This window comes from Cebus imitator, unplaced genomic scaffold, assembly GCF_001604975.1.
Source record: "Cebus imitator isolate Cc_AM_T3 unplaced genomic scaffold, Cebus_imitator-1.0 Scaffold76, whole genome shotgun sequence".
Lineage (NCBI taxonomy): Eukaryota > Metazoa > Chordata > Mammalia > Primates > Cebidae > Cebus > Cebus imitator.
The window spans coordinates 725,860-751,738 of record NW_016107391.1 but is presented as its reverse complement, the minus strand read 5'-3'; the positions used below and the strand labels follow the sequence as shown (position 1 = coordinate 751,738).

The 25,879-nt window shown below is 41.8% G+C and overlaps 3 protein-coding genes across 14 annotated transcripts in view; all 3 read right to left on the bottom strand.

Moving 5' to 3' along the window:
- LOC108307041 (protocadherin alpha-2) overlaps positions 1-25,879 on the bottom strand; it is a 189,773-nt gene that overhangs the window by 105,698 nt on the left and 58,196 nt on the right.
- The window catches only part of LOC108307044 (protocadherin alpha-C2), a 213,663-nt gene that overhangs the window by 135,925 nt on the left and 51,859 nt on the right, over positions 1-25,879 (bottom strand). For 2 of the 12 annotated variants that reach the window (XM_037739877.1, XM_037739876.1), the window contains one exon: positions 7,429-9,570. The exons of 7 other annotated variants lie outside the window; for them this stretch is intronic. In XM_037739877.1, coding sequence (XP_037595805.1) covers positions 7,440-9,570 — 2,131 coding nt within the window. In that variant the 3' untranslated portion in view covers positions 7,429-7,439. Of the gene's footprint in view, positions 1-698; positions 3,286-7,428; positions 9,571-20,409; positions 22,969-25,879 lie in introns of those variants that run through there. 3 more of the 12 variants (XM_017532186.2, XM_037739870.1, XM_017532195.2) reach the window with 3 other exon arrangements.
- LOC119471825 (protocadherin alpha-10-like) lies at positions 17,306-17,818 on the bottom strand. Its single transcript, XM_037739879.1, has one exon. The coding sequence runs from the start codon at positions 17,699-17,701 to the stop codon at positions 17,414-17,416; it is 288 nt and encodes a 95-aa protein (XP_037595807.1). The 5' UTR covers positions 17,702-17,818; the 3' UTR covers positions 17,306-17,413.

Sequence of the window (25,879 nt, the reverse complement as noted above, 5' to 3'; positions counted from 1 at the left end):
AGCCATGGTTGGTACCAACTGTACTGTATGGTACAGATGGTCAAATATTTTTAAATTGAGAAATGACTTTATTATATTTCATATAAATAAGAGTAGTACAGTAGCTATTCCCACTTGAAATAAAGAAGGAGTTGTGTGAGCAATGAAGAAAATCATTCATCGTATGTCAGATATATTATTTATGTTATTGTGATAATACCTGGAATATAATGTGAAAATATCTAGATTATACTGCAATTAGAATGGTGATCAAAAAGGCTATTTTAAAAGCCAAAGCACATGAGAAAGAGTTAAAGAACCCATTAATGGTATCTGGTAACTCTTTCTACCATTCTTGCAACTTATCTGTAATATTGAACTTATGAACAAATTAAAATAAATTTTAAAGTTATCAAACATCTGGCCAGTTTTAAATCTAATATACTATTATTTTTCAAGGTTAACCAGTCATATAATAGAAAAGATTATAGAAATAGAAAAATTTTAAGTGTGGTTCTCCATGGCCTCTATTATATCTATATATTTCCTTCATTAATATTACACAAATACATAAAAGTTCAAAATGAGTAAGAATGACCACAAAAGATGAGACATGCGATAGTTTAAAGGATAAAATCATAAGAAAAATAAGAGAATGTAGTAATAACCTAAACGGAAGTTCTTCAGGGAAACAAATATATCTAAATAATACAACTTACTTCACTGGGAGGACTTAAACAATCTTCTCGAGACAGCTGAAGGCTTGGACTGAAGGCCATGAGGTCTGTCTTGGGCGGGCCCTCTCCAGAGCACACCTTCTGCCTCCTCTGCTGCGAGTAAGACCAACTCCCCACGGCGCTGGAGCAAACCAGTGTGGGCTTGCCCGAGGCGCACCCGCTCACAGTAGGAGGCGCAGAGCACCGCAGCGCCGTGTACAGCAGCAGCGTGAGCACCAGCAGGCTGGACACCGCACAGATGGCGATGATCAGGTACACGTTGACATCCACCAGCGCCATTTCGGGACCCACAGTGCCCACCGAACCTCGCAACGACGCTTTTGGAGCCTGGCCGTTCTCCACCAGCGACACTAGCACAGTGGCCGTGGTCGTCAGCGCGGGCTCGCCATGGTCCTTCACCAGCACCAGCAGGCGGTGGCGCGGAGCGTCCGCCTCGTCCAGGATGCGTGTCGTGCTGATCTCGCCCGTGTACAGCCCCACGCGGAACGGGATGCGCGCGCCAACCGCCGCAGGTTGCAATTCGTAGGACAGCCAAGCGTTATAGCCAGAGTCAGCGTCCACCGCGCGCACCTTCGCCACCACGTGGCCTGCACCCACAGACCACGGTACCAGCTCGCTCACCGCACCTCCCGAGATGCCAGCCCGAGTTGCCAGCAGCGCTGGCGCGTTATCGTTCTCGTCCAGCACGAACACCTGCAGCGTCACGTTGCTGCCCAGAGGCGGCACGCCCGCGTCGCGCGCGCTCACCTGGAACTGCAGCAGCTCCAGCTCCTCGTGGTCCAGCGGCTGCAGCACGTACACCTTGCCGCTCTCCGCGTGCACCGACACGTAGCTCGACAGCGCGCGCTCCCCCACCCGCCGCTCCACCAGCGAGTAGGACACCAGCGCGTTCTCCTGCGAGTCCACGTCCTGCGCCGACACAGTGAAGATGTGGCAGCCCGGCGGGTTGTTCTCTTTCACGAACACCGTGTACTCGGGCTGAGCGAACGCCGGCGCGTTGTCATTCACGTCGGCCACCTCCACGGACACACTGGCTGTGGCCCACAGCGACGGGGAGCCCCCGTCCCGCGCGGTCACCACTAGCTCATAGGCCGACACGGATTCGCGGTCCAGGACGCTGTCCAGCACCAACGAGTAATAATTCTTGTAGGTGGACACCAACTTGAAGGGGACATGGGGCGTCAGTGAGCAGACGACCTGTCCATTGGCTCCAGAGTCACGATCCGACACGCTGATCAGGGCAATGACGGTACCCACCTGAGCATCCTCTTGCACAGGGAGCGACAATGAAGTAACCACTACTTCAGGGGCATTGTCATTCACGTCCAGAACTTCCACCAGGACCATGCTGTGACCTGCCATGGAAGGAATCCCTTTATCAATGGCGTTAACCTGAATTTCATAGGCATTATTCTCTTCAAAATCCAGTTCACCATAAATTTTAATTTCACCTGTGTCTGGATTTATTGAAAACACACATTTCTCACTCACTGGCAAAATAATTTTGATCCCATAGGCAATTTCTGCATTCAGTCCTTCGTCTGGATCGGAAGCGTTTAGTTGGATCACTCTCGTGTCGTTTTGGACATTTTCAGGCAAAACTACTTTGTAGCTGGGCTTATCAAACGCCGGACCATTGTCATTCACATCCAGGACAGTTATTTGAATCTGAACAGACCCTGTTAGCTGTGGTTTACCGCCATCGATTACCATCAGCAATAAATCGAGCTTTCGCGTTTGCTCTCTGTCCAATAACTTGCGAAGAACTAATTCAGGCAATATACTTTTATCTTTTTTTGTTTTTATTTTAAGCTCAAAATGCTCATTTAGACTTAACATATAGGTCAAAAGAGAGTTTACGCCGATATCCGCATCAGAAGCGCCCTCTAGAGGAAAATGAGAGTCCAGAGGCGCAGATTCAGAAACAGGTACCTTTTGTTCCCTTTCCCTAAACACCGGCGGACTGTCGTTAATGTCTTTCACCTCCACGTCCACATGGAAAACCTGCAGCGGCCTGTCCACGATCACCTCCAGGTGGATGCTGCACTCCGCGCTCCGCCCGCACAGCTCCTCCCGGTCGATCCGAGAATTCACAAACAAAATGCCATTCTGCAGATTTACCTCCAGAAGGTCCCTGTGCATTTTGGACGCCACCCGGAACAGGCGCGGCACCAGCTCCACCAGCTCCAGCCCCAGGTCCTGAGCGATGCGGCCCACGAAGGTGCCGTGTTTGGCCTCCTCCGGTACGGTGTAGTGGAGCTGACCGCTCCCCACCTCCCAGGCTGCGAGGAGCAAAAGCGAGAACAGCAGAGGCTGGGATCCCGGGCCTCTTGGCCAGATAATCACCATTGCAGAAAATGAGGGCCTCTGAGTTGGGAAAATCAGTTTTAAAGGATCGCTCGCCTGAGGTATTCTATGAGCAGTCACCCTTTTCTGTAAGTACATATTCAATAATTTTTTTCCAGCATTACGGTAAATATGGAGTCTATCCTATTCTGTGAATGGTTAGAATGTGGGTGCGGAGAAAATAGTTTCCTGTTTCACCTTTTGAGTGTAGAGCGACATCCTGTGACTGATTATGTAAGTACAAGAAAGATTCTGAGGTTCTTTTTGGTTTAGCCACCTCCTGGGTCACTCTAAATTCTACTGTTTCGACTTTGGGATATTTTTCATGGACAATTTATAAATGGAGATTTAGTGAATATACATGATATTAGTAACAAAACATCAATAATTTTATTACATTGTAATTTAAAAATATTTTCTGCTTCAAAGTATCATAAGACTTTCAAATACAGTATGCTAGAAGCTACATTTAATCTATCCACGGAAAGTAATATACAGAATAATATACATCACCCCTGCCCTTATCTAGCTGACAAATTACACTGTTTCAGTAACTTTTAACCTTCACAAGCACTCCATCATAACATTTTAGAAAAAGTTAAGAATTTCAAATTTAACAAAGAATAAAAAACTAAAATATATCTATTACCAAACTATATTTTACTTATATAAATTGTCTTATTCATAAATCTGATGAAAGAATTCATCATAAATATGAAGAATGTTATTGTTTTTTGGTTCCTTGATGCTTGAATGCGATAACTTTTCACATAACTGCTCTCATTTCCATTACGTGCTAAAACAAAGCTCAGGAATAGATTCTGGAAAGTTTTACTCTAGCAAATGTGAAGCACTTTCATCTGAAATGTTTAGTTAAAGCCTCCAAATTTCACACTATCCCAAAGTAACAATGGAGCACGAATATGAAAAAGATCTCTAAAAGTGTTTTGGAGCCTAATCTCATTGACTAAAGTCAAGAGAATATGAAGTTGATAGCAACCTTTGGCTTTTTCTCTAAATCTTTCCCTACAGGTCATTTAGTAGTTAGGATATGCTTCTCTTCAGAAAATCAGAATGGTGGCTGTGATGCCAGGGGGACTCAGAAGACTTTTCATGATTTTGTTCATTAATTCAAGGTCAGTTTTAAGAGAAAATAAAACACAGATAAGATCCTACAGCTCATTGTGAACAAGTACACGTAGACTTCGTAAGTAATACGTCAAAATCTTTAAACCAATTTGTTGCCAGTCATTCCTTTTACGTATAATAATAAAGGTAACTGAAATATAACACCTTTGCAAAACCAGAAAATAATGAAGAAAGGCTCTAAAAGTATAAGATAACTTAAATCACCTATAAAACTTTAAGTAATCAAAAACATATTTGAATTTTGATGCCATCAGGCTAATTATTTAAATTGTCTAATGTTACCACCAAGCCACCAAGTTTCTTCTTATTTTTCATTTTCAAAAGTAGTGAATGTACTATAGGTGCTAAGGAATTTTTTTTTTTTTTTTTGAGATGGAGTTTTGCTCTTGTTGCCGAGGCTGGAGTGCAATGGTGTGATCTTGGCTCACCGCAACCTCCGCCTCCTGGGTTCAAGCAATTCTCCTGCCTCAGCCTCCCGAGTAGCTGGGATTACTGCATGTGCCACCACGCCTAGCTAATTTTATATTTTTAGTAGAGACAGGGTTTCTCCATGTTGGTCAGGCTTGTCTCGAACTCCCGACCTCAGGCGATCTGTCCGCCTCGGCCTCCCAAAGTGCTGGGATTACAGGCGTGAGCCACTGCACCCGGTCATGAGCTTTAATTTTAAAAAATGGGCGACTGAGCAGGACTCTATCACAAAAAAAGAAAAAAAAATGTGTTATGTAGTTCTCACACACTCTTCGACCTAAACAAATTGCTAAGCCAATGGGAACATCTAGGTTTAGCTTAGTACTTAAACAACCAAACCAGAAAACAAGTTGAAATTATAATTTTATATCATAGAATGCAATCTTGGCATTAAGAATAAGTCCAAAAGAAACAACTTTGTAGAAATCAGTCCAAGTAATTTGAATTATCTAAAATAAACATTGGTTATTTATGTGATATAAATAATAATTTACAAATTTTTAACCTGTACTGAAGACATTGCAAAGTCTTTAAATGATCTTGAGTTATTCCAAAAACTTCATTTGGAGATGAGTAATGTATGTGCTATCTAATCTTCACATTTATTATACTTACAAAGTTTCATAAGTGGTTTGATGGTTTAACCACTTTTGAGTCTGAAATATTTTATATTTTTATCTTGTTGCCTTCTCTTGAATACTTAAAGAATGTTTTTAGCCAATTAATATTAAGGTGCAAAACTTCTTGATCTAAAGTCTATGAATGGGCTTCAGCATAGACTCTTTGAATATTGTGCCAAATGGCACAATATTATTGAATGTTATGCCTCTATAAGGGTGGAAATAGCTAGATGTGATTCTCAAAATGGTCAGTAATTCCACCACTCTACATGTAGTAAGAATAACTAAATATGAAGAATGACTCAAAAGTAAATGATCTTTGCTCAGATCTTCATATGGGATTATACCACGTGGAAAGAAAATTTCAAAAACATTAAAGATAAGGCATTAAAAGAGCAGTTAAAATGTGAGATGAATGAAACTGATCATTGTCAGTGGGTACTCACATTTATATATTTAATTTTTTCTCTGCTAGATGAATCTGAAAAGCTTCCTAGTTTCCTTTGGAAAAATAAATCAGGCCATTTTGTTTGAGTATGCAATAGTTAATAAATGTCTTGCCTTTTCACGGAACAAAATCAAGAATGGACAAAATTTTTTTTGTTTTTTTAGTTTGGGGGTCCCACAATGATAGCTCACTGCAGCTCTGCACCCCTGGACTCAAGCGATCCTCCCACCTCAGCCTCCCAAGAAACTGGGACTGCAGGCATGCACCACTAGGTCTGGCTAATATTTAAATTTTTGGTAGAGATAGGATCTCACTATGTTGTCCAGACAGGCCTCAACTCTTGGGCTCAAGCAATTCTGCCTCAGCCTCCCAAGTAGCTGGGATTACAGGCCTGAGCCACTTTGCCTGACAAGAACATGAAGAATTTTAGTTATATTATTTCCATAAAAGCAGCAGGTAAGAATGCAAGGCTTAACTTTTTTCTTCAAACAATATGAAAACAAGTATTATCACAAGAATAAAGGCAAAAGTAAAGACTGTTTCATAGATAATAAACATGATGAATGTTTAACACTGAGAAAGAAAGAAAGAGAGAGAGAGAAAGGAAAGGAAAGGAAGGAAGGAAAGAAAGAAGGGAGGGAGCAGAAGAGGGAGCAAGAGAAGAAAAGTGGCCGGGCCTGGTGGTTCATGCCTGTAATCCTAGCACTTTGTGAGGTCAAGGCACATGGATCACGAGGTCAGGCATTGGAGACCAGCCTGAGCAACATGGTGAAACCCTTTACTAAAAATACAAAAATCAGGCAGGCATGTTGGCACATGCCTGTAATCCCAGCTACTCAGGAGGCTGAGGCAGGAGAGTCCCTTGAAGCTGGGAGGCCGAGGTTACAGTGAGCCAAGATCTGACCACTGCACTCTAGCCTGGGGGACAGACTGAGACTCTGTCTAAAAAAAAAAAAAAAAAAAAAAAAAAAAAAAAAGAAAGAAAGAAAGAAAGAAAAGAAACAAAGAAAAACAAAGAAAGAAAAGGAAAGGAAAGGAAAAAAAGAAAGAAAAGTAAATCATTTCATACCTAGTGGAGTATTCTAGCTTTGATACAAGCCTGAAGTTAGAAAAGCCAATGGACTAAGTGCAGTGGCACGTGCCTGCATTCCCAACTACTCTGGAGGCTGAAGTGGTAGAATCCTCTGAGCCTAGCAGTTCAAGGCTACAGGTCACCTGTGAATAGCCACTGTACTGCCACCTGGACATCATAAGAAGACCTCCTCCCTTTAGAAAAAAAAACACCAATTGATCTAACAATGTGGAAATATCAAGGCAAAACTCTGCTAAAAGACAAGAAGGAGTAATTTTAAATAATCTGTAGTTATTACAGTCATAATTGAAGGTCATAGTTGAAGTGGCATGGGTACTTTAGTGGAAATCGTAATTATTTCTACTCAGAAATAATTACTACAGAAGAGTCATTCTCACATCTTATTTCTTTCAACATATTCTAACCAAATATTAGAAGAAATAGGACATCTATTGGTTAAAGAAGCCTGATTATTCTTTTGATTAAAAGATTGAAGATGTGTAGCATTTGGCATTTCGCAAACAGACTTTGTTATCTAAAATAGTATTCAAAATACTCATTAGTCATAAAAACTTTCCCTTAAAAATCCGTGAAAAAAAAAAACTAGATTTTAAATAATTTCACATACACTTCCTGATAGGTGAAATCTGTAGAAAACTCACCTGTCCACGGTAACTTGACCCTGCCTCCTGTCTTTCCCCTTCCTCCTCTTTATTTGGACCTGGAGGAAGACTAGGGCTGAAGGCCATGAGGTCTGTCTTAGGTGGGCCCTCCCCAGAGCACACCCTGTGCCGCCTTTGCTGCGAATGCGACCAGCTCCCCACCGCGCTGGAGCACACCAGCGTGGGCTTGCAGGGAGCGCACGCGCCCTCAATGGGCATCGCGGAGCACCGCAGCGCGGTGTATAGCAACAGCGTGAGCACCAGCAGACTAGATACCACGCAGATGGCGATGATCAAATACACGTTGACACCCACCAGCGCAGCCTCTGGGCTCGCAGGGCCCACCAATGCCCGCGACGAGGCCTTTGGCGCCTGTCCACTCTCTACTAACGACACCAGCACGGTAGCGGTGGCCGTCAGCGCCGGCTCACCGTGGTCCTTCACCAGCACCAGGAGGCGGTGGCGCGGCGAGTCCGCCTCGTCCAGGACACGCGTTGTGCTGATCTCGCCGGTGTACAGCCCCACGCGGAACAGGCCGCGCGAGCCGCCAGCCGCTGGCTGCAGTTCATATGAAAGCCACGCGTTGTAACCTGAGTCAGCATCCACTGCACGCACCTTCGCCACCACGTGGCCCGCACCCACCGACCGCGGTAACAGCTCGCTAACTGTGCCTCCCGCATTGCCAGCCCGAGTCGCCAGCAGCGCCGGTGCGTTATCGTTCTCATCCAGCACGAATACCTGCAATGTCACGTTGCTGCCCAAAGGCGGCACGCCCGCGTCGCGCGCGCTCACCTGGAATTGCAGCAGCTCCAGCTCCTCGTGGTCCAGCGGCTGCAGCGCATACACCTTGCCGCTCTCCGCGTGCACCGACACGTAGCTCGACAGCGCGCGATAGCCCACCCGCCGCTCCACCAGCGAGTAGGACACCAGCGCGTTCTCCTGCGCGTCCGCGTCCCGCGCCGACACAGTGAAGATGTGGCAGCCCGGCGGGTTGTTCTCCTTCACGAACACAGTGTACTCGGGCTGCGGGAACGCCGGCGCGTTGTCATTCACGTCGGCCACCTCCACGGACACGCTGGCCGTGGCCCACAGCGAAGGCGAGCCCCCGTCTCGCGCGGTCACCACCAGCTCATAGGCTGGCACTGTCTCTCGGTCCAGGGCGCTGTCCAACACCAATGAGTAGTAATTCTTGAAGGTGGACACCAGCTTGAAGGGCACCTGGGGCGTCAGCGAGCAGGTCACCTGTCCATTGACACCTGAGTCACGGTCAGACACGCTGATCAGGGCAATGACCGTGCTGGGCTGAGTGTCCTCTCGTATTGGGAGGGACAAGGAAGTCACAGTGACTTCAGGAACGTTATCGTTGGTGTCTAAGATTTCTACCCAGACTGTACAGTGACCTGCCATTGGGGGAGTCCCCTTATCTGTAGCCTGTACTTCAATTTTATAAAATTTGTTTTCTTCATAATCTAAAGTTCCATTGACCCTCACTTCTCCATTATTTTGATCTAGTGTAAATAAGGATCTTCCACTGGGCTTAACTGACATTAAGGAGTATGTTACCTCTCCGTTGACTCCTTCGTCTCGGTCTGTGGCGTTTAATTTTATCACAAGAGCCTCTTTAGCAGCGTTTTCCATAAGACTCACCTTGTATTCTGATTGATCAAACTCTGGATCATTGTCGTTAACGTCCAAGACTTGGACTAACAGCTGAACAATGCCAGTAAGCTCTGGTTTCCCCCCGTCTGTAGCCGTTAGTAGCAAATTAAGTTCCGGAGTCTTCTCTCTATCTAGAGACTTCTTTAAAATAAGTGACAATCTTTTAATCTGCTTACTATTTGTTGATGAGTCTAAAGAAAAATACTCATTTTGACTTAGCCTATAGGTCAATAGAGCATTCTCTTCAATATCAGCATCAGAAGCTCCCTCTAGTGGAAAACGAGAGTCCAATTGCTTAGATTCCGCAATCCGCAGCCTTTGTTCTCTGAGAGAGAACACCGGTGGGTTGTCGTTAATGTCCTTCACCTCCACGTCCACATGGAAAACCTGCAGCGGCCTGTCCACGATCACCTCCAGGTGGATGCTGCACTTCGCGCTCCGCCCGCACAGCTCCTCCCGATCGATCCGAGAATTCACAAACAAAATGCCATTCTGCAGATTTACCTCCAGAAGGTCCCCGTGTGTTTTGGACGCCACCCGGAACAGGCGCGGCACCAGCTCCTCCAGCTCCAGCCCCAGGTCCTGCGCGATGCGGCCCACAAAGGTGCCGTGTTTGGCTTCCTCGAGCACCGAGTAGTGGAGCTGACCGCTCCCCACCTCCCAGAATTCGAGTAGGAGAAGCCAGAGCAGTAGTCGTGGGGTGCCCAATTCCCTTCTCTGAAAACCAAACATTGCATACGAAATTGGCTTCCAAAATAAACTTCTTTACACTTACAGTGCCAGATTCTTCAGTTTCAGGTTAAAAATCTCTCTGAATTCTTGAGAAGTTTCAAAGAATCCTTTAACGGTGGCATCCGGTATGATGGAGTCCCTTTGTATGGGAGTGCCTGACTGTTCAGACCAACGTTTGAATGAACTTTCCACCAAGTAAAGAGCGACACCTTGCGCCTAAAATTGTGAGTACTGTGCACTGCATTACTACCGTAGAATTTCATGTTTTTGGTTTTTCCCCTAAGTCTTTCCAAAGTGCTTATTTGTGGAATATTCAGATTATAAGTCATAGTGAAACAAAATATATAGAGAAAAGACATTTTATTTCTTGATTAACATCAAATTTAAATTATTGTGTCTATGTTTGACTTAGCATGATAAAATTATTCTTTTACTTATCTAAAATACGTATACAGAGAAAGAGAGAGAGAGAGATAATTCAGCTCTTAGGGTGGCCTCCTGATAAACTAGGGCTAAACATTTCCTGAAAGTGTTGTTCCTCATGTAAAAATATTATCAAATTTGAATTGTTTTACTTTCAGTCTCCCTTGTTACTTTGGCTGCTAGGAAACTCAAAGAAAAATCTGACGTTTTATAAAAGGAGCTCTTTAGTCTTTATGTTCCACATGCTCTATTCTTATCTCTGTGCCTTTTCATATTTATTTTCTTTAATTCTGGTCTGTACTGTTATTTACATTTAATTGTTTTCTGACTATAAGAAAAACAAATATATTCTCAAACTTGTTAGTTTTTTTTAAAAAATTCACAAAGGAAAAGTCTATTCATCTAGAATTTCTATTTGACACGTTATTTCTAATGTAAGCCATAGTAGCATAATATGAGGTATCAAAATTGGGTATTTTATATAATGGAGTGATATGACAGAAATAGGCTTTTCAACTACAAAATAAATTTTATTATCATTCGATAGAGTAAATAAAATCACTGTGAACATCTCTGTGCCACATTGGTATTTCCAAGTCACCAACATTGGTTCATTAATCTAATTTAGTTATATTCATGAAAATAGTTTGTTTCTTGCTGAAAGAATTTGGGGTTTGAGATCATAAGTTCATGGAAAACAAAGGACATGATTTTTAATTATATCTCCTCTAAGTGCCTGATATTGTGCTTAAAATGTAGAAAATCAATCAAACGAATTCAACTAAATGGTAAATTACCTTAGTATTTGTGGAAATGGAATTTCACAGAATACTAAGTAAAATACAGGAATTGCTTATGAGAGTTTTCATTGCTTAAGTTGTAATTTTCTTTGTCTTTTCATATATCTTTAGGATTTAGGAGGGAAAAAAGTAGATGCAACAAAATTTTAGAGTAGAAAGTGATTTAGAATAAGTATCATTCTAGCTTGAATATTTTGTTGTATAGTTTTGATGGTTTATCTCCAATATAAAAATACTACAATGGTTTATGAAAAAATTATCATATGTGTATGCTAATATTTTATACATATTCAACTATTTATTTGAGATTTTGTTCTGCTTTTTTCAAATTTACTCTTTTCCCAGTGTTGTCATAACACTAGAACTCTTATTAAGATAAATGTAAAATTCTATATGAAAAAATTAAAGGAGACATGTCAACTTTTATGACAGTTAATTCCATTATGTAACTGTAAAATAATCAATTATAATAACCTCTAATCAAAATATAACATTAGACCAGATGACAGATATTCAACAAGATATTTGAAACATATCAGGTTTATTTTGAACAAAAAGAAACAATAGATCTTCAATCACTCCATTATGAGAATTGGGGATGAAGATGTTACAGGATATGTAGAGTCTTCTAAGGTAGGGAAATGAACATGAGAAGGTTTACTCTGGAAAGATGATGATATCACATATTTGAATTAAAACAAGGTGTTAATTTAGGTATTAATTTCCAATCATACAGTGTTTTGTGAATATATAAAGTGATACTAAACAAATACCAAGTCATAAAAGAGTTTGATATAGTATAGGAATCAATGACCCATCTTTTGCATTTTGGCTGTGATATTCCAGGTGTCACCATCTCAACCAGCCCCTAGTGAAGGCATTATGCTGTCTTTGAACTCGTCTTTGAGGATCAGCCTAATACCTGGGTATGGGCTAATGCTAAGAAGTCATTTCAATACAATTATTGTTAACTGGATTTGAAAAATCAACTGAAGATTAAGGAACTTTATGTCTGATTTTTACTATATCAATCAGGACATATAATCTGCCTGTATGTCCTGTTAGTCATATATGTATTAGAGTGTATAGTTTAATGTCTCACTAATGCATGTCATCCACTGATATTCTATAACAGACTTAGTGCTATGATTTCTTGAAAACACATAAACAAATTTTGACACCATTGTCAGAACCTTAGGAGGTTCTCCAGAAGCAATGGATTAGAAGTAGATTATCCAACCACTGCATTAACAAAATTGTAAGATTTACTTAGTGATGCTAATTCTGCAGTTTCATGGCTTAGTCAAGTAAAAACAGTTATTTGGTCACAAATCATCTGTCAGTTGGTACAAGCCTCTCAGCCAACAATAAGACTGAGGAAGACTGAAAGACCTACACACATTTGAAGCTTTTCACGGGAATCTATGTCTTTAAAATTGTTATTTAAGCATGCAATATTGTAAACATTTCTTGAATCCTTTAGCCATGTTCAGAGTCCCTGAAATAATAATATCAACATTTATACTTATCCCAAACACTATTCACAGCAAAAAAAGAAGTAATTTTTGGTATGCAGTGTTTAGTTTGGGTGTTCTGGAAGGATATTGGAAACCAGTTTTCTGACTTTTCTCACATGTTAAATGATTCTTACTTACATCACTTCCAAACAACAGATACATAGTTCTTCTAAGGCAACTCTTAATTATTTAACAATTACATAACCAAAATATCTATCTCAATATGGCATTGATTAAACAAATGATAATGATGATCATGAACTCTTATAAGAAAAAAATCACAACATAGAAAACTTAGTGTTATCTCAATCATGCACTGTACAAAATTAATGATGAAGACAATCATGAAGTTTCTTCTAAGCACAACAGAAAGGAAGATTCTCCTGTACACAGCTTCTGCTTGATTTTCCTAGCCAAGACTGTGTTTGAGCAGAGAAAAGACTTACTGGAGAAAGTTCTACATTATAGTGAACAAAAGAATGAATCAAAAGTCTGAAAGATGTGCGTTTGAATAATATCTCCACCATGTCCTGGCACTGGGTAAAACAGATAAATAGCTTCTCTTATTTTATCTTTAACATTGGAACTGTCATATGTACTTTACAAATTATAATAAGGATTAAACAAAATAATGTATTTGAGTCCCTCACATGATGTCTAACAAATATATTAATAAAACACTCAAACAATGGTTATTTATTATCCCTAAGTTACTGATCAATGTTTGCCCTTGTTCTATAGTTATGGATGAAGAGAATTCCAGCACCATAAAGTAGGACAGGTTTTTCCCTTTTCTGAAGATTTCCTTAATGTTTATCTTCATGGAAATCATCCTCTCAGAAGTTATCTTTCTAGGTAGAAAATAACCACTAATTCCTTTTCAGCATTTATATTAACTTTACCCTATCTGTAACATGGTTACCCTCCCCTATGTAAATATACTATTTCTTTACACAGAATTAAAGGGGATCTCTTTGTAATTAGAGCCAAAAAGAGCAAAATAATTTTGCATATAATTTGATATACATCTTTACAGCTATAAATACATATTCTCTGGGATCCCTTTAAAGAAAGCATTTATATGAATGTGGTGTGGAGGCAAAAATAATTTGTATCAAATATATCAAGAGGATATAATATTACATTCTAAGGTATAATTAACACCACAATTGTCAAGTGGAAGTGCCTTTATTAATATTTCATGGTTCTTATACTTAAGTTATTAAAAACAATGACTTTTTTTTTTGGTAGAGATGGGGGGTCTCACTATTTTGCCCAGGCTGGTCTCAAACTCCTGGCGTCAAGCAATCCTCCTGCCTTGGCCTCCAAAATGCTGGGATTACAGGCTTCAGCCACCCTGCCAAGCCCAGGAATGCCATTCTGAAGACCATGCAGCTTGATGAACAGAGACAATAACAGTATCACACTTCATCATGTATGGAAAGACTCTCCTATACTCAAAGCCCAAGTAAATGTGAATTTTTCTACCCTAAAATATTTTCATACAGCCAGGTATCAAAATGAAAGAAATACAATTATAACCAGTGCTCAAATAAATCTTCCCAAAATACTAGAAGAGCTCAATAACTTAAACCAGAGGACAGCAGAAATTAGTTCAACAGGTAATTAAACAGAACTGACATTAAAGAAAAAGAAGAAGAACAAAATTGTTGGCTATCTGAAGTAGTTGAAGATTGTGAAGAAAATGACCTTAAAATGAAATTATAAGAAGATTGAAGACAAAAATTAAGACATAAAATTACCTTTAAAGGCAAGGCTGAAACACCATCCACGGCAATCATCATCTCAGAAAAGACTGTCATCAATCATGAAGAAACAAAATTGTTTGTGAATGAAGCTGCCTCAACCCTGCTCATCACCATTTGTGAAAGATGAATTTACAGATTATAGAAATATAAAAATTTAAACATGTTTTAAATTCAAATAATTATGATTTTATGAATTAAATATTGTCATGGTATTTTTGAACACATAAGCGTAATGAGTGGAGGACACAAATCAGAGTAAGAAAATGAATAGGAAGAAATAAGTTGCTTCGAAATTGAGAAGATCTGACCTTCTCATAAGGATCATTATTCATCATGATCCTTCCTGTGAGACTTAACTTTCTCGTTTACAGGAAACATCCATTCAGTCTATTTCATTATTAGTATTGTCATTATACTTACCAACTGAAGAATATTCCTAAAGAATATTTATGATGACTGTAGTAAAAAGTGATGAAGATGGCTAGACTTCTATACTTTTTGCTTTGAGACACGGTTTCACTCTGTTGCCCAAGCTGGAGTGCAGTGGCCTGATCTTGGCTCACTGCAACCTCCGCCTCACAGGTTCAGGCGATTATCGTGCCTCAGCCTCCTCAGTAGCTGGGATTACAGGTGCTCATTAACACACCCGGCTAATTTTTTTTGTATCTTTAGTAGAGATGGGGTTTCACCATGTTGGCCAGGCTGGTCTCCAACTCCTGACCTCAAGTGATCCGCCCGCCTCAGCCTCCCAAAGTGCTGGGGTTACAAATAGGAATGAACTACCCCGCCCTGCCCCAATGTACTTTAAATAAACCATCTCAAAAGAAAAGCAAAACAAAATAAATAAAGCAATAAAATTAAGCAATAATTTGGTGAACATTACCAATGTTACTGTGAGGGACATAAATAGGAACGAAATACTTTCCAGAATTACAGTACTTAACATTCTCAAAAATTTCCTATGGAAATCCATCTCCAAAGCCCGAAAAATGGGGAACACTACAACTAAAAGCCAGGAGCACAGGATCAGCCTCCTCTGCTGCGAATAAGACCAGTTCTCACTGCGCTGGACCACACCTGCTTGGGCTTGCCCGCGCGGGCGAACAAGCCCTCGGTGGGCGGCGCCAAGCACCGCAGCGCGCGTGTAGCAGCAACCTGAGCATCAACAGGCTGAACACCGCGCAGACAGCGATGATCGGGTACACGTTGACATCCACTAGCGCAGCCTCCCGGAACCCTATGCCTGTCAATGCCCGCAAAGAGGCCTTCCTCGCCCGGCTGCTCTCCGCCAGCGACACCAACGCGTTGATTGTGACAGTAAGCGACGGCTCGCGGTGGTCCTTTACCAGCACCAGCCGGCAGTGGCGCATAGCTTTCGCCTCGTCCAACGTACTCTTCTTGCTGATCTCTCCCGTGCACAACCCCACGCAGAACGGGTGCTGCCAGCCTACTGCTGCAGCTCATGTGACAACCAGATGTTGTAGCTGGAGTTGGCGTCTACCGCGCGCGCCTTCGCCACCACGTGGCCTCCACTCACCGAATGCGGCACCAGCCTGTTCACAGCGTTGCCAGCCGACCCAAGGCGCCAGTAGCGCCAACCAAGTTGTCATTCCTGCAGTAACACCTGCAGCATTACGTTGCTGCCCAGAGGCTGCATGCCCGCGTCGCGCGCGCTCCCCTGGAACTGCAGCAGCTCCAGCTCCTAGTGGTTCAGCGGCTGCGGCGCGTACAACTCTGCGTGCACCGACATTTAGCTCGACAGCGACAGCGTGCGCTCGCCCACCCGCAGCTCCATCAGCGAGTAGGACACCAGTGCGTTCTCCTGAGCATCCCCGTTTCGCGCGAACACTGTGAAGATATGGCAGCCTGGCGGGATGTTCTCTTTCATAAACACCATGTACTCGGGCTGCATGAACGCCAGAGTGTTATGGTTCACTGTCGGCCACTTGCACAGACCCGATGCCCGTGGCCAACAATGAAAACGAGTCCCCGTTCCGCGCGGTCACCAACTGATAGATTTGCTCTCTTGGTCCAGGGCGCTGTGAAGCACTAACGAGCAGGTGCTGGGCAGCACCTATTGAAGGTGGACACCAACTTGAAGGGACATGAGGCATCAGGGTGAGGGTCACCTGTCCCTTGACACTGAATTTAGCGTCAAGTACACTGATCAGGGCTATGATGTTACCTAGTGGAGTGTCTTCCTGTACAGGGAATGATAATGACTTGCTGCTAACTCTGGAACACTATCATTGACGTCCCAGACTTCTATCAAGTCTGCGCAGTAGCAAGCATTGGGGAATCGCCTTTGTCAACTGCCTGTATTTGAATCTTCCATTATTTAGTTTCCTCCAAACCTGTCTTTACATTTACTTCTCTTTCTCCACTGTCTGAATCTATGCGAAAAAGGGCTTCTATGTTAGGGGAGACATCGGTTGCAAAGAAACAATGTGACTGTTTGAAACCTGTCCAAATCCAAAGGCTTAAGTCTAATAACCAGTGTACCTGTGGGCACAGTGGTTCACCCTGTAATCCCAGTACTTTGGGAGGCTGAGGCAGGAGAATTGCTTGAACCCGGGAGGAGGAGGTTGCAGTGAGCGGAGATTACATCACTGCACTCCAGGCTGGGTGACAGAGCGAGGCTCCGTCTCAAAAATAAATAAATAAATAACCAGTGTACCTTCTCTTGCATTTTCCAGTGATTTCACATGGCAGACTGCTTTGCCAAACACTGGGGTATCATCAGGTACATCCCGCACTGTGCCATGTAATGCTTTGGTGCCTGTCAGCTCAGCTTTGCCCCCATCAGTTGCTTTAAGCACCAAAAGTCACTCTGAAGTGACTTATCAATCTGCATTTTTTAAATACACCTTCAAGTGGTTTTACCTGCTCTTCATTGGTTGGTATTTCCCGGGAAAAATAATCACTAGGGTACAGTATGTAAATCAGCAGAGCATTGGCCCCTGCTGCTGCATCCCAGACACCCCCTAGTGAAAAACAAGAATCAAGAACCCTTGTTTTCTAAATAGATTATTTTATGTCACTGAGAACAGTGACAGGTTGTCTTTAATGTCTTTCACTTCCATCTCCACATGGAAAATCTGTAGCAGCTCGTCCACAACCACCTCCAGGTGGATGCTGCACTCCAAGATCCGCCAACACAGCTCCTCGAGGTCGATCTGAGAATCCACAAACAAAATGCCATTCTGCAGATTTACCTCCAGACGGTCCCCATGGCCTTTGGAATCCACCCAGAACGGGCGCGGCACCAGATCCAGACCCAGGTCCTGCATGATGTGGCCCAGAAAAGTGTCATGTGCCATCCTTGGCCTCTTCCAGGATAGTATAGTGGAGCTGGTCCTCCCCCTCCTCACAAATTTCGAGGAGCAAAAGCCAGTGCTGTAGGCTCCGGGATTCCTGGCCACTTAGTCTGGCAGCTAACATCATGCCTCTCTTTCGGTTAGTAAAAGAATATTTCATGACTAGAAAGACATAGTTCCTTTGAGATCTTTTGATTCCTTGTTCCTGAGGTTCCACATGATCTTAATGGGTGTTTGTGGTTTTTAAAGCACAGGAACAATGGAGCTTCTTTCTGATCTAGGAATAATCTGATTTTCGCCTGTTAAAAAATACTTTTCTTGGAGAACAACAATATCCTGTGGCTTAATACATAAGTGGATTTGATTTCATATTATTTCACTTACCTTCCATGTTGCTAATTCCTACATATGCATTTATGCGGGTTTTTTTTTTTTTTTTTGAGCTTTCAAGTCCTTTCCTATACCTTCTTGTGTGTGACCAGTACCTCTTCAAAAGTAGGTTTGTCTTACAAATTAGAATTCCATGAAGAGTTTTGTCTTGTATGTGGACATCCTAAAGAAAGTACTACTGCGCCAACTGTATTATCATGTGAATGAATATGAAATAAGATCATATTTGCCGGATACTTGTGTTATTATTTCCTTTACCTTTTTCAATTTTTGAAATAGGGTCTCACTTTGTTGTCCAGGCTAGAGTGCAGTGGCACAATCATGGGTCACTGCAGCCTCAGCCTCCTGGGCTCAAGTGATCCTCCCACCTCACCCTCCCAAGTAGCACTACAGCAGAAACTACAGGCATGTACCACCACGCCGGCTTATACACATAAGTACACACATACACACACACATACACACATATGTAAGGAGTACACACACACATATATATGCAAGGAGTACATACATGCATACACACACACGTGTGTGTGTGTGTGTGTGTGTCTTTGTAAGGAGACCCCCATCATATATATGTTCAGTACAAGGTATCCCAATGTTGCCCTGGTTGATCTTGAACTCCTGGCCTCAAGCAATCCTCCAACTTTGGCCTGTCAAAATGCTGGGATTACAGGTGTGAGCCACCATGCCTGGCCTTAAATTAGTACTGATGAAGAGATTAATGCACCTGTATACCTGAGGCTTTTATGACTGGTATGAGTTTTTACTAAATTTTATATATTACTTATGATATTCAGGAGGATTTTTTTCAAATATCAGAGGAAGTATATATTTCATAAAACTATTTTGATATAACAAATATTATATCATTTCTAAACTCTGCATTAATTTAGCATCTATAATTTCTAAAAGCTGGAGACAGGGCATGGATTGTATTAAGACTGAAAGAATGCCATGTTTAAATTCTTGCCACAATTGTCTTTTTTGATGTTCCTAAACTTGAACAATAATTTTAACTGCTATTTGAAGCTATTTATGAAGCACATATGAGTAACAAATTCAATCTCCATACTCAAAGGGAAAGGAAAGAAAAAGTAATTGCTAAGAGCTGTAGGCAAGATGATAAATTCATGGCATTGGTGTTTGGTAACACTAGAATTAATAAAGATTTTTTTTTAATGAAATCATGAGTATCAGGTAACAACCAATTTCAGAAAAACACAATCGATAGTGCAGCTTTGTCACTAGGCAACTAAATTAGCTTTCATTTCTGGGTCTATATCATACAACCCAACCCTGTTTAAGATGACTAGAGAAGCTATTTTTTTTCCTTTTTTTTTTTAGGTTTCGGGACCAGAGAAGCTATTAAACTAAACTTTACAATATAATAGATCAGTAGAAAACATTGATTTAATTTTCTTCTCAAAGTTTTAATATTAATTAGTAATATTTTCAATCTCAAAATTAAAAAGTGTTCAAATGCTCTTCGTTATTAAACATAAGCATGACTCCTTCCTCAAAGTGACAGAGCTAATACCTGAAAATCATAAGCAATGCCTAATGATAAAGAAGCAGATAACTGCTGGATAAAATTATGTAAATAACGAAAACACACACTTTCTTCTGCTAAGTAAAGTGAATAATACACACTGACACAGGTACCACTACAACTAAAATAAAAATGGAAAACATTTTTCAAGTTCAAAGCATTTAACTTAATTGCTAAGATTAAGAAATTTTAAATTGCCACCTACTTACTGTGCCATTGAGGAAAAACTGTAATCGCTGAACACTGAAATCTGCTATGGCAGTATAAGCTATGGTACACTACACATGTTCTACACATGGGAGAAAACACATTTTCACTGAAGAGATATTGATCAGCTAATTAACAAAAAATCATATTAATTTTTTTGTTAATGCAAATACAAGCAAATCAAAATTTAGATTGGAAAATGAAATAACATTAACTGAAATACTAACCATACAAATATTTGCAACGAAAAGTGATTATGAAAGTAAATCATCAGAACTGCAACCCATATCACATATTTGTATTGGAAAATATTGGTGTATTCAGAACAAATTGTTATTTTTAAAAATTAAAGTAACAATCAAAAGCTGACACAGTGGGTAGGATAGAAAAAATTTAAAAGCAACTCCTGGAATAAGTTATATTACAAGAGTATCACTAGAAATATTCAGGCATAAATGGTATGTAGACAAAAATGAAATATTCTGAGATATATATTTGAGAAAATGCGGTGAGAAAATATGATCACAAAGCACAAAAAGAAAAGGAAAAGGTAATAACCCACCTTCCTAGAGTGGTCCCCTCCAATAGGCTGATCTTCCGTTTCCACATCTACTGTTGGGCAGGGTGGAAGGCTGGGGCTGAAGGCCATGAGGTCCGTCTTGGGCGGGCCTTCCCCAGAACACACCCTCTGCCGCCTCTGCTGCGAGTAAGACCAGCTCCCCACCGCGCTAGAGCACACCAGCGTGGGCTTCATCGGCCCACAGGCGCCCTCGGTGGGCGTCGCAGAGCACCGCAGTGCAGTGTACAGCAGCAGCGTGAGCACCAGCAAGCTGGACACCGCGCAGATGGCGATGATCAGGTACACGTTGACATCCACCAGGGCCACCTCGGGCGCCACGCCCACTGACGCTCGCGACGAGGCCTTGGGTGCCTGGCCGCCCTCCACAAGCGACACAAGCACAGTGGCTGTGGCCGTCAGCGCCGGCTCACCATGATCCTTCACCAGCACCAATAGGCGCTGACGCGGCGAGTCAGCTTCATCCAGAGCGCGTGTCGTACTGATCTCGCCCGTGTACAGCCCCACGCGGAATGGGATGCGTGCGCCAACCGCTGCCGACTGCAATTCATACGACAGCCACGCGTTGTATCCTGAGTCAGCGTCCACTGCGCGCACCTTCGCCACCACTTGGCCAGCACCCACCGAACGCAGCACCAGCTCACTGACTGCACCGTTCGCGCTGCCAGCGGGAGACGCCAGCAGCGTAGGCGCGTTGTCGTTCTCATCCAGCACGAACACCTGCAGCGTCATGTTGCTGCCCAGAGGCGGCACGCCAGCGTCGCGCGCGCTCACCTGGAATTGCAGCAGCTCCAGCTCCTCGTGGTCCAGCGGCTGCAGCGCATACACCTTGCCGCTCTCCGCGTGCACCGACACGTAGCTCGACAGCGCGCGATCGCCCACCCGCCGCTCCACCAGCGAGTAGGACACCAGCGCGTTCTCCTGCGCGTCCGCGTCCCGCGCCGACACAGTGAAGATGTGGCAGCCCGGCGGGTTGTTCTCCTTCACGAACACCGTGTACTCGGGCTGCGGGAACGCCGGCGCGTTGTCATTCACGTCGGCCACCTCCACGGACACGCTTGCCGTGGCCCACAGCGAAGGGGAGCCGCCGTCTCGCGCGGTCACCACCAGCTCATAGGCCGACACGCTCTCGCGGTCCAGGGCGCTGTCCAGCACCAACGAGTAGTAATTCTTGTAGGTGGAGACCAGCTTGAAAGGGAAATGGGGTGTCAGAGAGCAGGTGACCTGTCCGTTGGCTCCTGAGTCATGGTCAGACACGCTGATCAGGGCGATGACGGTGCCCACTTGAGCGTCTTCTTTTACTGGGAGAGACAGAGAAGTGACAATCACCTCAGGTGAATTATCATTTTCATCCAGTAATTCCACTAGGACCGTGCAGTGACCAACCATAGGTGGATTTCCCTTATCTGTAACATCTACATGAATTTCATAAGTGTTACTATCCTCAAAGTCAATAGCATCATTTACTTTTATTTCTCCCGTCGTTTCGTTTATCCAAAATTTCTTTCTTATCATGGGTGGGACCAAAGGGCTAAATGAATATATCATTTCCTTGTTTATTCCTTCATCCGAATCAGAAGCATTGAGCCATATAACTAACGTTTGGTTCACTTGATTTTCATACATCTTAACTTCATAAACCGGTCTATCAAAGATAGGGGCGTTATCGTTGGCATCTAATACCAGGATAAGCAGAGAAACAGATCCGGTAAATTCAGGTTTGCCTCCGTCAGTTGCTGTCAATAACAACTTTAGCTGAGGATTTTCTTCACGATCCAGCAGTTTCCGCAGAACAAGCACTGGGAATTTGTCTTTGTCTTTTTTGTTCATAATATCAAGAATAAAAAACTCATTTGGACTGAGTTTGTAAGTAAGCAATGCGTTCTCTCCAACATCCGCATCAGATGCGCCTTCTAGCGGAAATCGAGAGTCAAGCAGTCTGGATTCAGGTATTAAGAGCTTTTGTTCTGTTACGGAGAACCTGGGCGGATTGTCGTTAATGTCCTTTATTTCCACGTCCACATGGAAAACCTGCAGCGGCCTGTCCACGATCACCTCCAGGTGGATGCTACACTCCGCGCTCCGCCCGCACAGCTCCTCGCGGTCRATCCGAGAATTCACAAACAAAATGCCATTCTGYAGATTTACCTCMAGAAGGTCCCCGTGTGTTTTGGACGCCACCCGGAACAGGCGCGGCACCAGCTCCGCCAGCTCCAGCCCCAGGTCCTGCGCGATGCGGCCCACAAAGGTGCCGTGTTTGGCCTCCTCCGGTACGGTGTAGTGGAGCTGACCGCTCCCCACCTCCCAGGATGCAAGGAGAAGAAGCGAGAGCAGCGGACACTGGGCCCCCAAGCAGCTACATCTGGAAACCATCTTATCCTTCTCCTGTTTTACAAATCGACGAATGTACATACGGCCTTACATCTTCTGTCCTCTTCTTACATCTATTTTCTGTCGAAATGGCTGAGATCTCAGAATGAAGCTACTTCCTAGTCCTTTAGAAACTGGATGATGCTTTGTTCTAAAGAACCATTTTGTGGACAACAGCGACCTCCGGTGGCTTTAGGTGTAAGTACAATTCCATGAGTTTACAACTTCTTTCATTTATATATTAATTTTTTACGTATTTTTATGTCTATGGACTTTCAAAGCCTCACATTATGTCTCTTTACAGATAATAATAACAAATGTTGATACCAGGTGCAATATTTTCTTAAATGTAGAATCTCAGAGTAGCGATTTCTTCCCTAACTACATGATTATCCATAGCTGAATTTCAACATGCCCTTAATATTTGCATGCTACTGAGTATACTAATATTTTATTAAATAACAAGTTTAGTTCCCTTTAAGTTCTGATACTTAACTTACTTCTCTTTCTCATTATTTTGAGATTTAACAAAGTTTATTTATACACTAATGTCAAGCATCAACTATCTGTGAGGTGTTTGTAACTCCTAAGTTCTAAATTCGCTAGAACTTAGAGAGATCATTAGCTTCAACATCACACATTTCTCCATTTAGATTCCTATTTTCCCATTCACTAGCCACGTCATTTGGTGAAAATCATTTAAACTCTCCCTGCCTCATGTTCCAATTTTATAACTTTAGCCTAATAGTATATGGTGGTTGCGTGAATTATAATATAAAGTGCTTGCAACAACACCTTAAGGAGAGTGAGTGCTTCATAAATGGAAACTATCCCCAGGCCTGAATTTGACCATATTTGCTTTCATGAAGCTTAATACCAAATCTGGCTCATCAGGCAAAATTATTACCTATAGAACGTGGTCACTCTACAATGCCTTAATTATTGCTACTACATAGGCTGACAGTGGTGTTTTCCATATTTAAAAAAACAGAAAAGTACTGTTATAGAAAAATCCTTTATAAAAGGAGAGGTTTCATTTTATAATATTTTACATGGGCAAAAAGAATCTTAATTATGATTCTAAAAAAAGTAATTAACATATTTATTATTTCTGTTTTTCAGAGACAAATGCTTTTATCCCTGTTGTATTTACACTTTTCAAATGCCCAAAAGACACAGTTCGGAAATGTATCTAAAAATTTTATCAATGTCAATGAAGTTTTTCATTACCACTTGCTGTAAAAATATTTTTTCTCTCTCAAAGTTATTGAAATCAAATATTCAGGAATGAAAATTTTATATATCTGTGCTGCTGAAAAAAAAATGGGTTTTCTATCTTTCCAAGAAGGAAAAACTTAATAACAGAAATTTTGGTCTTACACAAGGGTTAATTTATTTTATTTAATGATGTTATGACTTTTGTAAAGAATATTTTTAAGTGTGTCAATAACTTTAAACTCTTTTTTATTAAAATATGAATGACAGAGCAACAATATTTATGAATAAGAAAAATGACAGAAATGGGTGTCACTTAATCCAACAGTTTATGTGTCCTACTAAATTCTGTTTCTATACTTCTCTACTCCTTTGGAATGCCTCTTGTGTCAAGATTCATTCAAAATCCGATTTTAGAGATTACTTTTTTATAAACCTTGAATTAAAATGTAATGAGTTACCTATCAAAATATCAAGTTCTGTTTCAGCTATCTGGAGTGTAAAAATAAGTATGCCATTGTTCAATCATCTCCATACACAAAATAATAAAAACAACTCAATTTCTACTAATGTATATTTTATACCAAGTAATAACATAAATATTCCAATGTAGACGTCCAATTAAAAAGTGGGGAGTAGTTAAGTCACTCTTTTTCTTTTTTGAGACAGAATGTCGCTGTCACCCAGGCTGAAGTACAGTGGTGCTGTCACAGTTCACTGCAGCCTTAATGTCCCAGGCTCAAGCATTTCTCCCACTTCAGCTTTCTGAGTAGTTGGGACTACAGATGCATGCCACCATGCCCAGCTAATTTTTTTGACCCTCCCACCTTGGCCTCCCAAACTTTGGGATTACAGGTGTCAGGCCACATCTTTTTAAATTACAAAAACTTGCACTGTCAAGTATCAAATAGGGCTATGGATCTAAAACTTCAGTTGTATGAGAATCATCTCAGGTGTGCTTTAAAATGACAATTTGCTCATACTACCCATTTCAGAATTTCTGAGGTGGAGTCTTGAACTAGAACATTCAATGAGGACTCTAGGTGCTGCTAATGTGTTAGCAGGATAGGATGGCCATACGCCCCAGTTTGTCTGGAACAGGCTCAACTTAGGTCTGTGATCTTGTATACTTATTTACAATCCCCCCTTTTCTCTCGAAGTGTCTAAGATATTGGGTGATAATTTAGTTTTCCCTATATAGTAACTACAACTTGAAAAGAACTGGCATAGGAGGAACTTCATTATTGTTTCATCATTCTGACTTCAGTTGAGGAATGTTAACTACAGAAGCATATAAGGAGAGCTATTACGCAAAATAGGAAAGTGTCTTCTGCTCTCACCTCTCTGTTTTGAACTTGCCAGCCTGTTTTAAATTTTACCCTCTCTGGATCTCAGTGTTAATGTTTACTAATGACCTCAAAAGATAAATTTATTACTAAGGTGTTCACAGCTCTTCCGATAATTTGCACATGATGACAGCCCACACTCTGAGACAGAATAAAGATTAATATGAAGAACTAAATTACCAATCGCACCAACACAGCCATAAATAATAAAGAATAAATTTTATGATTACTGATGACATAGCAAATGCTTCATAAGTACTAGCTCTAAGAGACTGGAGGACATAGGCGGGGGACAAATGACATCTGTAGAATCCCTCTATTCATACAAACAATCAAATACCTGGGCCCAAGTTTCAATGGCACATGAAACTTGAAAAAAGTGCAATGACAAAGATACTTGAAAGTATAAGTCTATATTCGAGGTGAGTTGTGCTGATAGACATAGATAGATTTAATGATGGGAGCTCTGCGACCACTCGAGTTTTGAAAGAAAATAGTAAAAAAAAAAAAAAAAAAAAAAAAAA

Bases quoted from the DNA above. Each gene is read 5' to 3' on its own strand.
- LOC119471825 (XM_037739879.1), bottom strand. From the start codon at position 17,701: ATGGCACATGACACTTTTCTGGGCCACATCATGCAGGACCTGGGTCTG.